Source organism: Candoia aspera, chromosome 7 (assembly GCF_035149785.1).
Source record: "Candoia aspera isolate rCanAsp1 chromosome 7, rCanAsp1.hap2, whole genome shotgun sequence".
NCBI classification, from domain to species: Eukaryota; Metazoa; Chordata; class Lepidosauria; order Squamata; family Boidae; genus Candoia; species Candoia aspera.
The window spans coordinates 20,075,449-20,087,941 of NC_086159.1; the positions used below are offsets into that span (position 1 = coordinate 20,075,449).

General features: G+C 40.0%; 1 protein-coding gene across 1 annotated transcript in view; it reads right to left on the reverse strand.

Moving 5' to 3' along the window:
- CREB3L2 (cAMP responsive element binding protein 3 like 2) overlaps positions 1–12,493 on the reverse strand; it is a 68,858-nt gene that overhangs the window by 19,356 nt on the left and 37,009 nt on the right. The window contains exon 3 of the mRNA XM_063308887.1: positions 2,803–2,975. Within this exon, the coding sequence (XP_063164957.1) occupies positions 2,803–2,975 (173 nt within the window). The remainder of the gene's footprint in view (positions 1–2,802; positions 2,976–12,493) is intronic.

Consider the following 12,493-nt stretch of genomic DNA (forward strand, 5'->3'; position numbering starts at 1 on the left):
CAACTCTGTTGCTCTTTCCTGATGTTTCTGCTTGCAAACAGGGACAGTTGCTGGCTTCAATAACATTAACATTACAAGCCACATGCACAAAGTATACATGCACAGCAAATTTCAACAAATAAATCAAATCAACGTGGCACCAGGAGTCCATAGATTAAGACAACCTCAGTGGCATTAGCCAGTTTGGTCTAGTGGTTAAGGTGCTGGGCTAGAAATCAGGAGTCTGTGAGTTCTAGCCCCGCCTTAGGCATGAAAGCCGGCTGGGTGACCTTGGGCCAGTCACTCTCTCTCAGACCAACTCACCTCACAGGGTTGTTGTTGTGGGGAAAATAGGAGGAGGAAGGAATATTAGGTATGTTTGCCGCCTTGAGTTATTTATAAAAATAATAAAGGCGGCAATAAACAAACAAACAAACAAATAAATAAAAGTAATGTGCACACCTTTGCATTACTTGTAAAATAAAGCACAGCTCATCTCTTATAGAAGCCACCCACCTATCCACATAAATTCTAATTTCCACACTGAAGTTTTAAAAAAACAGTACTATCTTATCAGGAAGACTGGCTGATGCAGTTTCAAGCAGTCTTCTGTCTGGCCATATATTTAATTGCTTCTTTCCTCTCAACACTCAACTCCCACACCACCCCTTCCAGTCTAAACCAGTGAATGGTCTCTAGTGCTGTACAATCTAGGTTGGAAAAAGTATGGAAAAAAACAGCCCCATCACAAATCCCAAAGCAACAGCTCAGCTGCAGCTGGAACAAACAAAACTCTGCCTCTTGAAACTGCCAAGTTTTGTTTCATGGTCAGAACACTAAAAATGGCCATTGGGAGGTCAAAATGTTCTGCACATCTGAAGGGTTACATCTAGTGTAAAGAAAAAGATCCTTATCAAGGGATAGCCGGGGCCTCAAAGTTAAACATCAAACATTAACCCTGGAATCAGACTGAGCAGGCACACAGGAGATATAGCATCATTTCTATTTAATCTAAATGCACAATACCATTTACACATTTTATGCAAATCTGTGTCCTCTTTTTCCTTTTTGGAGGAATTTTCTTTTTAAAAAATTATATTTAAGCAGTTATTCTATCTTTCCTGCCTAATATACAAAACATGAACATGAATTATGTATGAGGTCATTTGTGCAGATTGATATATTTCGGAACTGCTTTCTCAACTTTTAAGAGGATAGGCTATACTTTGATATTAGAATACATGTTTTGCAAGCAGAAGGTCCTAGGTTCAAATTCTGAGTTCTTCTTGGTACGTGTCAGTACATTGCATATACAGGTGCTTAGTAACCACAATTGGGACCAGCAACTCCATCGCTAAGCGCCACAGTCACTAAGCAGAAAATCATGTGATCTCAACAGACTTACAACCTTACTTGCCCTTCAATCATTAAGCAAAACATCATATGACTGCAACTTACGATTTTACTTCTGCCTTCTCTATTAACTCTGCTTGTTGCAAGCAAGCACACAAATGGCGATCATGTGACTGCAAGACACTGCGATGGTCACGTTTTTTTTTTTACACCGTCATAACTTTGAACGGTTGTTAAACAAGGCAGTTGGTAAAAAAGAACTACTTGTACTTCCTAGTTAATGGGATGTTACTAACAATATGTTGACTTGCAAGGTATGTCTCCAGATTACAGATGCTAACTTGCCCAGAATAGCATGCTTGGGGTAAAACTAGGCATTGTTTGTGCTTGTGGCATACTGGCCAAAATGTGCCAAACAAACTGGGACTGTCTTTACTGCTAGTACAGAAAGCAGAAAATAATTGATATGTTACATGAATTTTAACTATGTTGGCATTACTAAAAAGTGTTACATTAAAACCTCAGTTGATCAAAGTCAAGATGGGCAGAGAAGGCCAATATCCATGGGCCTGTTTGGTAACCAACACAGCATGTGAAAGATAGCAATTTCAAATGTAATTGGAGCAAACAGTAAAGAGCATAAATTAAGAAATGGGATGACATAAAACTGTAAAAGAAGAGTGAATATATCCAGGGGAAGGGGAAAACCCAGAACGTTATAGCTGGATGGAGTTGATGAGATCCTGAAAAAAGAGAGGTGATAAATGTAAAGACCAATGGCTATGTTAGAAGTGGTTATGGACACAGTGGAAGTAAGGATGGTTTGCAAGGACTGAAATGGATTCTCTGTGCCCTATTTATTGTGAAGAAAGCTGTTCTTCAACACTAGAAAGATAAATTAATAGCCTTAATTAGTCAATGGACTGAAGACTTGATGTTACTTGTGATTTAGGAACAAATTGCTTAAAGAATTCACTGAAACCTTTGCACATGAAATGCTATATACATATACATATACACATACATACATACATACACACATACACACACACAGTATATATATTATTTTGTTTCTTTCTTGTTTGTTTGTTCTGTTGATTAAATAAAGGCTTTTTTTTATTGGTAAAGGATGGAAAAGTACACCAAAGTACCAATGAAGTTGCTATACACTAAATTCAGGTGCACCTCCTGCCTTTAATTTTGTTAATTTCTTTTGTTCCCTATTTCTTACTCCTTGCCTGTACTGTTACCCTAAAAGTCAACAGGGTCATCAGTATGTACATGTGTCTGTACAGCGCATGATAAGAGAGAGAGAGCTGCATGAAACTCAGAGAAGACACGGTCATAATGGCTAACACTGTGCTGAACAGACTAACAGTCTGGCCTCAAATTAGGCAAGGCACCATGTTTCTTACTATCCAAGGACATCATCCATTTGCTAATCAAGCCTTTGAGTACCAGAAACCATACCATGCCATCATCCTGCAGCAGTGGCTCTCCCTGCTCCAGGATCGTGGGGTTGGGTGAAGCAGTAAGACTGCCTGACGGAGCAAGGCCAGGCGCTTCAGCCACCGCCGGTTCTGTCTTTATGTTGGCTGATGTCAGCTCTGATCCCAGGCCCCAGTCTTCATTTTCCAAGTCAGCTGGGGGAGTGAGAAATGAAAACAAAGCACCCATTAAGAACCAGAAACAGGCAGATTTCCACAGCATTCAAAGGGGAGGGGAAACAAGGGAAAGCAAATCCAAGCCAAGGAGAGGAAACATGACGAGAAAGCATTTAACTCATTAAGCAATGCTTTTTATCTCCTCTCCAGGCTATTACTTCAGAGAGAAACCTGGGGCTTTAAACTGCAGCCTCTACACAGCCCTGGGGTGAAGGTAAATTGGTTGAGGACACGAAACAAGGTAATTACTGAAAACTGCTAAGAAAAACCTCCAACAAGACTAAACAAGCCATCAGACAAAGCAGCCGGAGGTCTGTGTGAAAGCCAACCAAAGCCATCTCTGTCGTTCAGCTTCATTTGGCTCCTGAGATTTGAAAGAGAAAGGCTTTTAAAATGTAAGATGGCTCTGTTTTCTTAAAATTCTACTCTCTTCCTTGGAGCTTAGTGAGTTGGGGGACTGCAGTGGAATAAAGTCCATGGGATTGTGAAAGCCTTGGTTGATTTATACACTATCTTGAATGAAAAAGAAAAACAGATAAACAAAATCATCGGCAAATAAAGCAAGATAATAATGTGACCTTAAATGAAAAAGAGGATGAAACAAGAATAAATAGAACTATAGAAACAGCTGCAGACTATGTAATACAAATCAAGATTTTTGTAAAGGTCCTTTTGAAATATATGAATATATAAATTTGCTAAAATATATGAATTTGCTAAATAAATAAAATTTGCTAAACAAACAAACAAGATCTTAAGAGAAGGTATTCTACAATCTGGCTGCCACAAACAAAAAGATTTTTTTTTTGCCTGATTCCTTCCCATCTTATTTTAGATGGTAGTGAGGTCTGAAGCTGATTCAAGCATCTTCAATGGGAATAAGGCCATTCTTGACATAGCCTAGTCCAGGGTTTCTCAACCAGGGTTCCGTACATATTTGAGCCTGAATGTGCAGGGGCTCCCCGGGGCCTGAAAAATATTTCAAGGGTTCCTCCAGGGTCAAAAGGTTGAGAAAGGCTGGTCTAGTCACAAACCATTGAGGGGCCCCCCACCCACCTTCAAAAGCACTGAGACTCCACTCCAGCTCCCTGAATTCCTTGCCAGCAGTCCGGGCTATGTCAGGAAAGGCTAATTTGGGGGTTTAAAGCAAATGTTGGTGATCATTTTGTGACAAATAATGACAGTGCATCTTAATGTTGGTTTTCTCTGAAAACCAACAAAAATAAGTAGAATGGGTGTGTTAAATCCTCAACAGGCTTAGCACATTTTTTACTTTTTAAAGAGAGACCTATCCAAAAGGGCCAAACATTCCACCCTGTCCCCTGCAGATACATCACTGCATGATCACCTTGCTTTCTGTGGCTGATATTTTTTTAAAGGGGTTCTACCTCCAGAAAAAGATTAAAGCAGCGGCTCACGAGTCAAAATCAGCACTATAAAACTAGTGGCAAAGTGCAAAGGAAACAGAACCAAATGGTCAAGAGATGGAGGTCTCCTTTAAGACTGGTTTAACCCTAATTATAGTGCCCCTTATCCCATTTCCAGGAACAGCTAGCTAGATGCTTGTTGGATGCCCTCTTGCGTACTGCAAATCACCAGCAAGTTATACAGCATCCACTTAAAAAGTAAAGACTCCTTTGTATTATTAAAGCCAACAGCCACAGGAATCTTAGGCCTCCATGACTTTGTCAACATATATAATTTCAAACTCATGTGATGACTGTCTGTTTGCTGCTGTCCTACTCAACAACTTCTCTTTGGTAAAATGATACAGAGCTAATGGATTGATTCACCTTGGAGAGAAGAGATGTTTATTGCAGCAAAATGCAATTACCAAGAGATCTGTCCACAACAGGAGAGAAAAAACTAAGTTTGAGAGAAAAAAAATCCTGCAGCCTCCTGTTTCTGCAGCCTTCAATTCAGCAATGGGAAGGTGGCAGGGGGATGTTGTACATCTGATGCTAGTAATTACTCTATGGTGTAATTTTAAACCTCCCCCACTGGCAAGGGAAGATGTAATTTGAATTACCATAGGCCAAGCCAAAAAAATTACAAGCAAAAATAAATATGTATACATCCTGTAATCAGACACTTCAAAACAGTAATCTCAGCTCTGCCGAGAAGGATCAACATGAAAAAAAAAACTGCATTTAAAAAAAAAACAGCACTTATACTTAAGAAATTCTTGACCCATTAAAAACGTACATACTGTTTTATCTCAAAACTGAGACATTTCTTAGAAAAGGCTTACTTTACTGTAAACTTCTGACATTAGGAATAGAAATCATCCCTCCCTGTATCTGCCACTTACATACAACCCACAGACAGATTTTGCTCACAAGTTACTCATAGCAAAGCACACATAACCCCCTTTTAAGTGCTTCTGTAATACTAGCTCATTGCGCTGTCCTACCAGGTGAGAGGCTGCATTCATCTATGAAATAGTTTCCTTTAACAGCTGCCCAGAGTCAAGGGTTTATCTGTCCCCCCCACCTCCCCTCTTTTGCTCTAGCTAATTCCATAGATACTGAAAGGCAAGCTTTGCTCCCAACAAAGAAGGTTCTGTGCAACAGCCAAACACTAGAATCTTTTTCAGGCTGGCAGAGTGGAATGATTAAATGGAAAGGGGGGAAGCAGGGGAGGCAAGAGAGAAACTAGAAAATTGCAAGTGAAAGAATAATACTGAAGAACTGTTTGGAAGGGTGGTCACCAGTTTCACTGACCGGAGGTTCAGACTGTACAAGAACCTAGCTTTGATAGGAACTTGTTCTCCATAGCAGGTCCTAGTCCTCAAAGGAGTGAGTGAGTGAATAGTTTCTAAGCATGTGTAGAAGGTCTGTCTCTTTTTAACATTGCATTTGCAACCAAAGGCCTACATTCCAGGGAAATTACTTCTCACTTTAGAATCTAGCCACTGGGCCTAACTGGATTTTAATGCTATGCTACCTTGTACAGTAACCTTTTTTACTTAGAGGAGGCATTTCCCATTGCAACTATGTGATTTAGAACCATATCTGATTTCTTTGCTATGAGACAGATCTTGGCAACCTATAGGTTGTATCAAATACCTGAGGCCCTTTTACCTAGGATACACTTTCTTCAAGGAGCAAAGTTTCTATGAAAAGAAAGAAATATTAACAGGCTCAACATGCCTGTTAATAACATTTCCTTCAAATTGCACCCAACCCTCTCACATCATTGCTTTACTCCTACAGCCCTCACCTGCCAAAAAGACCCCTGCTAAGTGAAGCCCCCAGATGCTAAAGGGTTTCCTGCCCTTGCATCTCCATAAGCTGCAGGAAAAAGAAGGCCTTCTTTATTTGGGGGGTAATAATAAATGGGATTCACAAGGCATCCCAACTTTCTCACCACCTTGTCACATATACATAAAACTAGTTCAGTAATAAAATGATAATTATGGATTCAGCTGGACAAAATTAGTCAAAATAAGGAGCTGAATGTATGGCTTGACTTCCCTTTGTGGGTTCGGAAAAGAGTAAAAACGGTGAAGCATCACTGGTTCAGCATTGGCTTTGTTGAGACACACACAAAGGCTCTTTTCAAGGGGCTGGACTCCATAATTTACAATACTTATACCTTACTCACTGGTTTTCAAAACTTGCATTGATCAGGGCTATGCCTGATCTAGCTTTAACAATGAAGCGGGGAAGAGAAGGGGAAGATGGTTTCAGGCTTAGGGTCTAGGTAGTATCTATTCCTAGGGAGAAGGTTGGGAAAAGACATTATAAGGAGCTTGCACAATGGTGATGATTATTGTTTTAATCTTTTTGTTACTGCTAGATGTAAGCTACTCAGAGCCTTCAGGAATCTAATGGCCATAGTACATAAACAAAAAACAACCATAGAAACAAACAAAAAACAGCCATAGTAAACGAACAAAAAACATAAAATAACAGTTTATGAACCAGTAACAACACCTTTTACTGCATTCTTAAGGTAAAGGTAAAGGTTTCCCTTGACGTAAAGTCCAGTCGTGTCCGACTCTAGGGGGCGGTGCTCATCTCCGTTTCTAAGCCTTGGAGCCGGCGTTGTCCCTAAGGACCCGTCCATGGTCATGTGGCCGGCATGACTCCCGGAACGCCGTTACCTTCCCGCCGAAGCGGTACCAATTAATCTACTCACATTTGCATGTTTTCGAACTGCTTGGTGTGCAGGAGCTGGGACGAGCAACGGGAGCTCACCCCGCCGCGCGGTTTCGAACCGCCGACCTTCCGATCGGCAGCTCAGCGGTTTAACCCGCAGCGCCACCCGCAGCGCCACCGCATTCTTAAGAAGTGCCAATAAACACAATACTAAAATACATACAACAAAATATAAAAGATTGCAAAAGGTTTCAAATGCAGAACTTGAGATAACAAAAATATATCTGCCTGGTGCCAAAATTTATTTTTTTTTAATGTCAAAGACATATTTAATTTCCCAACGTTTAACAAATTATTACTTAAATTATGTCACAATTTGCTATTTTTAAAAATAATTGTTTACTGGAATCTAGGAAGGATAGCCTCAGGGTGTTACATAAATACATACTGTATATTGAACCAAATTAGAATTTCACAAATTGGCAACCACCACTTGGGTTAAAAAACGGAACATGGTGGGTGAGGCAAATCTTATTTCTAACATAATGAAATCTCTGGAGTCCTTTTTACAAGAGAAACAATTCATATGAAAGATGGGGTTCCCTTCGAATAATCAAATAAACCTTAGCAAAATAAAGTTTCCAGGGTAACTTGAAACTGATATAGCCTTAAATGAATTCATATAATGCTGACATAATATATCCATTATGCAGATTTCAGGCTCTGACAAAGATGTATTTAATCGGGATTCTGTTCTTAAACTCATCACCACAGAATGATGTAATAGCCAGGAGTTTAATTTCTGACTAATTCCTTAATTTCAAATTCCAGCTCATGCTAACCAGAAATGAATTACATCTGGATGACATACTTAACTTTAGAAAAGCTTCAGATCATGGTTAAAGAGCTCCTTGGAACAAGGGTAAGATGGCATCATGCACATTCGCTTTAACTAATGTTTTAGTTTGTCACCCAAACTTGCTCTAAAGACACCTTTATTTTAAACCAGTACCATTCTTCCTATGTCCTTGTAAAGAAAGCAAAATGACAGGGAGAAAGAATGTGACTGATTCCAGTTATCATATCTCAAGGATGCTTTAAAAGTTTCTCTTATTAATGGACACAAGTTTCTTAAATAATTTATTTAAGAAACTCATTACTTAAACTTATTACGTAATTTTAACGTAATTACTATGTATAATTAACTTAATAATTACTATACATAAATGTGTATGTACATGCACATGTTTGTATGTATGTAACAGCACTTCTGTATGATTAAAATCTTCTGATTGTAACCCACAAGTGGCATATGACTACAGTGACCATATTTTCTTGGGAAAAAATAAAGGACAAACCTGAAAAAGGAGCAAATCTGAAAGAGCTTCATAAGGATTTAAAAAAGAAAGACAGAAAGAATTGTTTATGTTTATAACTTTGCTTTACAAAGGAAAATTCAAGAGCAAAACCTAGACGATAAATAATTAAATTAATCTAAAGGACAGCTTTCTGAAATAAAGGATTGTCTTTTATAATCGTGATGGAATGCATCACGATTATAAAAGTGGGGTGTGTGTGTGATGTGGTGGATCTCCTCGCTGCCGCTAGCCCTCAGGAAGGAGAGAACGCATTCCAGGGAGATAAGAGAACTCTCAGTAGTCCAGGGGCTGTTGGTGGGAAAGCAAAGAGACTCAATGTGGCCCCGCCCTAGAGTCTCTCAGGTTATTTGTGCTTGGGTTAGTTAGAGTAGCTTTAGTCTGGCAAGATTCTGCCTATATGGTGAGAACAATAAAGAACTAGAGTTGAAAGACACTGACTCAGCGTGGTTCTTGGCCTGGTTCTGACAATAATAAAGGATGTATGGTCGCTGTAGATATGACTCAAGGATCAAGCCTCCACTCTGCAACTGTATTAATATACTTCTGCTTTGAAAGTGTCAGGAAGTGGCATACACTTGCAAGCAAAAGCAAAACAAGTATACTGTGACAGTGATCTTGGCAATTTTCCCTTGTCAGAATCTCAGCCTGGTTTAAAGCTTGACTTGGATTGCTGATACATGTCAAGTAACTTGCTATGAAAAATCCATTAGACTCCGTTGCTGTAAGAACTAGATTCTGTTTCCTAGAACTATTTTCTTTTAAAGGGAAAACTTTAGTATTGGACAAACTGAAACTCTCTGAAGGGGGAAGCAAAAAAATACAGGCGTATTATGTCAGTCCAGCCCTCATCCAACTCTTATCTCAGCAGGCCTGATGAGCAGGCATCAGTGTTTAGAACAGCAAAAAGATAATCAGTGATTCACCAGACGTTTGAGTAACTACTGTATGTGCCTTGGGCTTCCTAAGATCCTGAATATGATTGTCTGTTGTCAATAGAAAAATATTAATGATAGCTGATTGTTAAGCAGAGAAACATGCAGACAGTTTCCTTGCTGCTTGGTGGACTCCCAGGCCACCTGACTGTAATTTCTTTTTGGATTTTCAATTTTTAAAAAATGAATGGGAAGCTGTCATGCTGCAAAGCAAACCACCAATCTTGCGTAACAAGAACGCTTTGGGGTTCCGCACAGGCTGCATAACATTCTTTTTAAGAAATAAAAATGAAAGCTCAGTGCTTCATTCACAGTATGCCCAACTGCCCAGAAAAACGTCAGAGGTAACCTGAGGTAATAGAAGTGGCAGGGAGCAACCACTCCAGTTTATCTTCTAGCAAAGGGAGATGTGTGATTGGCCATCCTCAACATGGCAGCCATTTTATTTATTTATTTATTTATTTATTTCATTAATTTTTATCCTGCCTTTATTATTTTTATAAATAACTCAGGGTGGTGAACATACCTAGTGCTCCTTCCTATTTTCCCCCACAACAACAACCCTGTGAGGTGAGTTGGGCTGAGAGAAAGTGACTGGCCCAAGGTCACCCAGCCGGCTTTCATGCCCAAGGCGGGACTAGAACTCTCAGACTCCTGGTTTCTAGCCTGGAGCCTTAACCACTAGACCAAACTGGCTCTCTTTTGTGAATATATAACTGCCCCTTCCCTATGGAAACCATTTTGTGACAGCAACAAAGTGATATAGATGGCATGGGTCCAGGAGAGGTGAATGACTAGAACATGAATACTTCAACATTCAACTTGTGGATTTCCTTCCCTAGAAAGATGTGATTTGATTCCCTTTCAGCATTTAGGCCATCTGTCAAGACCCTCTGCTGTGCATTATGAATTCCTATATTTTAAAAAAGTCACTCTCATATATTTTTACTCATTTCAAGAAAGAGAACATGTCATGAATTATCACCTGAAATTGGCAAAGATAACTGACAATTATTTTTAGAAATGTGTGCATTAATTTGGTGTGGGGGGAGAGTTAAGCAAGCTCCCATTAAATAAGTGCACATCAAACTAATTTTTAGCAGCACATATGGCTGGTTTCATACTTGTATACAAATCCACAGATGCCCACAAGGACCACAGCAGACTGCCTGGAAAATGTTTTAACTTTCTTTTTTGAAACATTTTATCTTCCTCTTTAATATACACCATACACTTTTCATTTCCACGTAACTTTTGATTTTTGTTCCACAATGCACTCAAGCAGATGCTGGCACATTGTTTAATGGGTGTCCAAAATAAAGCCAGATTCAGTGGATTTGTGTACCTTCCTTCCCAATCATGTTACCCCACAATTATTTCACAGTAGATATTTATGATATCTTTATAGGTCATTGAACCAACACACAAATAGCAAATCTGTCTAAAAAACAAACACTTCCAAGCACAGTTTCTCTCACCCTGTTTGGTGTATATTAAACAGGGATAACAGAAAGAAATCTCAGCTGGTAGCAGGCCTTCATTAACCATATCTGGGCTTGGAAGCTAAGAAGGATCAGACCTGGTTAATAAATGGATGGGAGTCCTCTATGGATGTCTATACTGTGAAACTGAAAAAAAAAAAGTTCTGGAAGAAAGCAAAGGGAAATCCCTTCTGAACTGTTGTCCAGAAAAGTAAATGGACATGTCTATGAACTCACCGGGAATCCAGCTGGACTTGAAGGAGACTTTTTGAGGGTAAGGAACCTTCAGAGTGAGGATGCATGGAGATCTTTGCCTAGTTACATGCAATAATGCCTAGTTTTATACTCCTCCCACTTCTAGCTTTGGCTCCATCCATCTGTAGTATAAGGACCCTGAGAGGTTTCAATCAATATAATTAAAAGCTCATCAATGTGATATTTGCTATTCTTTGCAGTAAATCATCTGAAACTAGGATCAACATGAATCACTGATGAAAACCATGCAACAGCAAGACAAAATCATACACACAAGTGCTGAAGCAGTAGCAAACAAGACAGCTGTTTAATCCAACACTTGGCCTTCAAACTAAAAGGAATTTCTTTATTCTGTCTACATTAAATGTACCTCTCAGAGTAGTGAGGCAGTTCAGGGATATTGTGTTTACAAGAAAAGCAAAAGCAAAGACAAGAGCCCGTATCTGAGATTACATTCTGGCAATAAGGTGAAACATTATTTCTCCATCCTTATTGCATTTGCTGATAGCTGTCTGGTGGCCCTGTTTAAGGTGACATGCTGGGGATGGATGAGCCACAGGACCTTTTATAGGGCTGCTGTGAGGAACATTCATGCAATTTGGTGGATAATGCCGCTAGATCTGCTCAGGGTTGGATTCCAACTATGCAGGTCCAAGTCAAATGCCAGGAGCGCTGTCTTGTGGGGATATCTGGAGTTTGAACCTGTGATTCCTGTGGAAGTGGACAAGTTCTTCCAAACTGTGAGTTCAGCCACTGGGCCCTCTTGGGCTGTTAAGGCAGTTCAGGCGGTGCCCTGTAGTTGGGTCCATGCAATAGTGTCAACCTATTTTGAGAGAGGGGATGGTCCCTCCAGCCTTGAAGGAGTCGGTGGTGAGGCCATCGCTGGACCCCATTCTTCTGCACAGTTGTCATCCAGTTCCCAACCATCCCTTTTTGGGGGAAAGGTTGTTGAGAAAGTAGTCTGACAACAGTTCCACAGGCTCTTGGAGGAAATGGATCATCTGCAGCTGTTTCAGTTAGGTGTCAGGCAAGGGAATGGCCTTGAAGGACAGGAGAAAGAGCCACTACCAAGGCAACAGCCAAGTAAGTGGGGTTTAAGCCCAGGCCAAGAAAATAACTTGAGAAAATGTATCAGACAAGCCCCTCCTTAGATGTCAGCCCTCCAAGGTAAACCAAACTTGGAAACCAAAGAAATGCAAGCAAATGCTGTACGACTTTTATAATAAGGTTATAGTAACAGAATCTTGCAAGTCTGAATGCACTTCCCTCCTCCCTCCTTTTAACTTTGTGAGAACTAGGGGGAGTCATGTCTGAGACACTTTCTAAAATTATGTTTCTGCCCTGGAC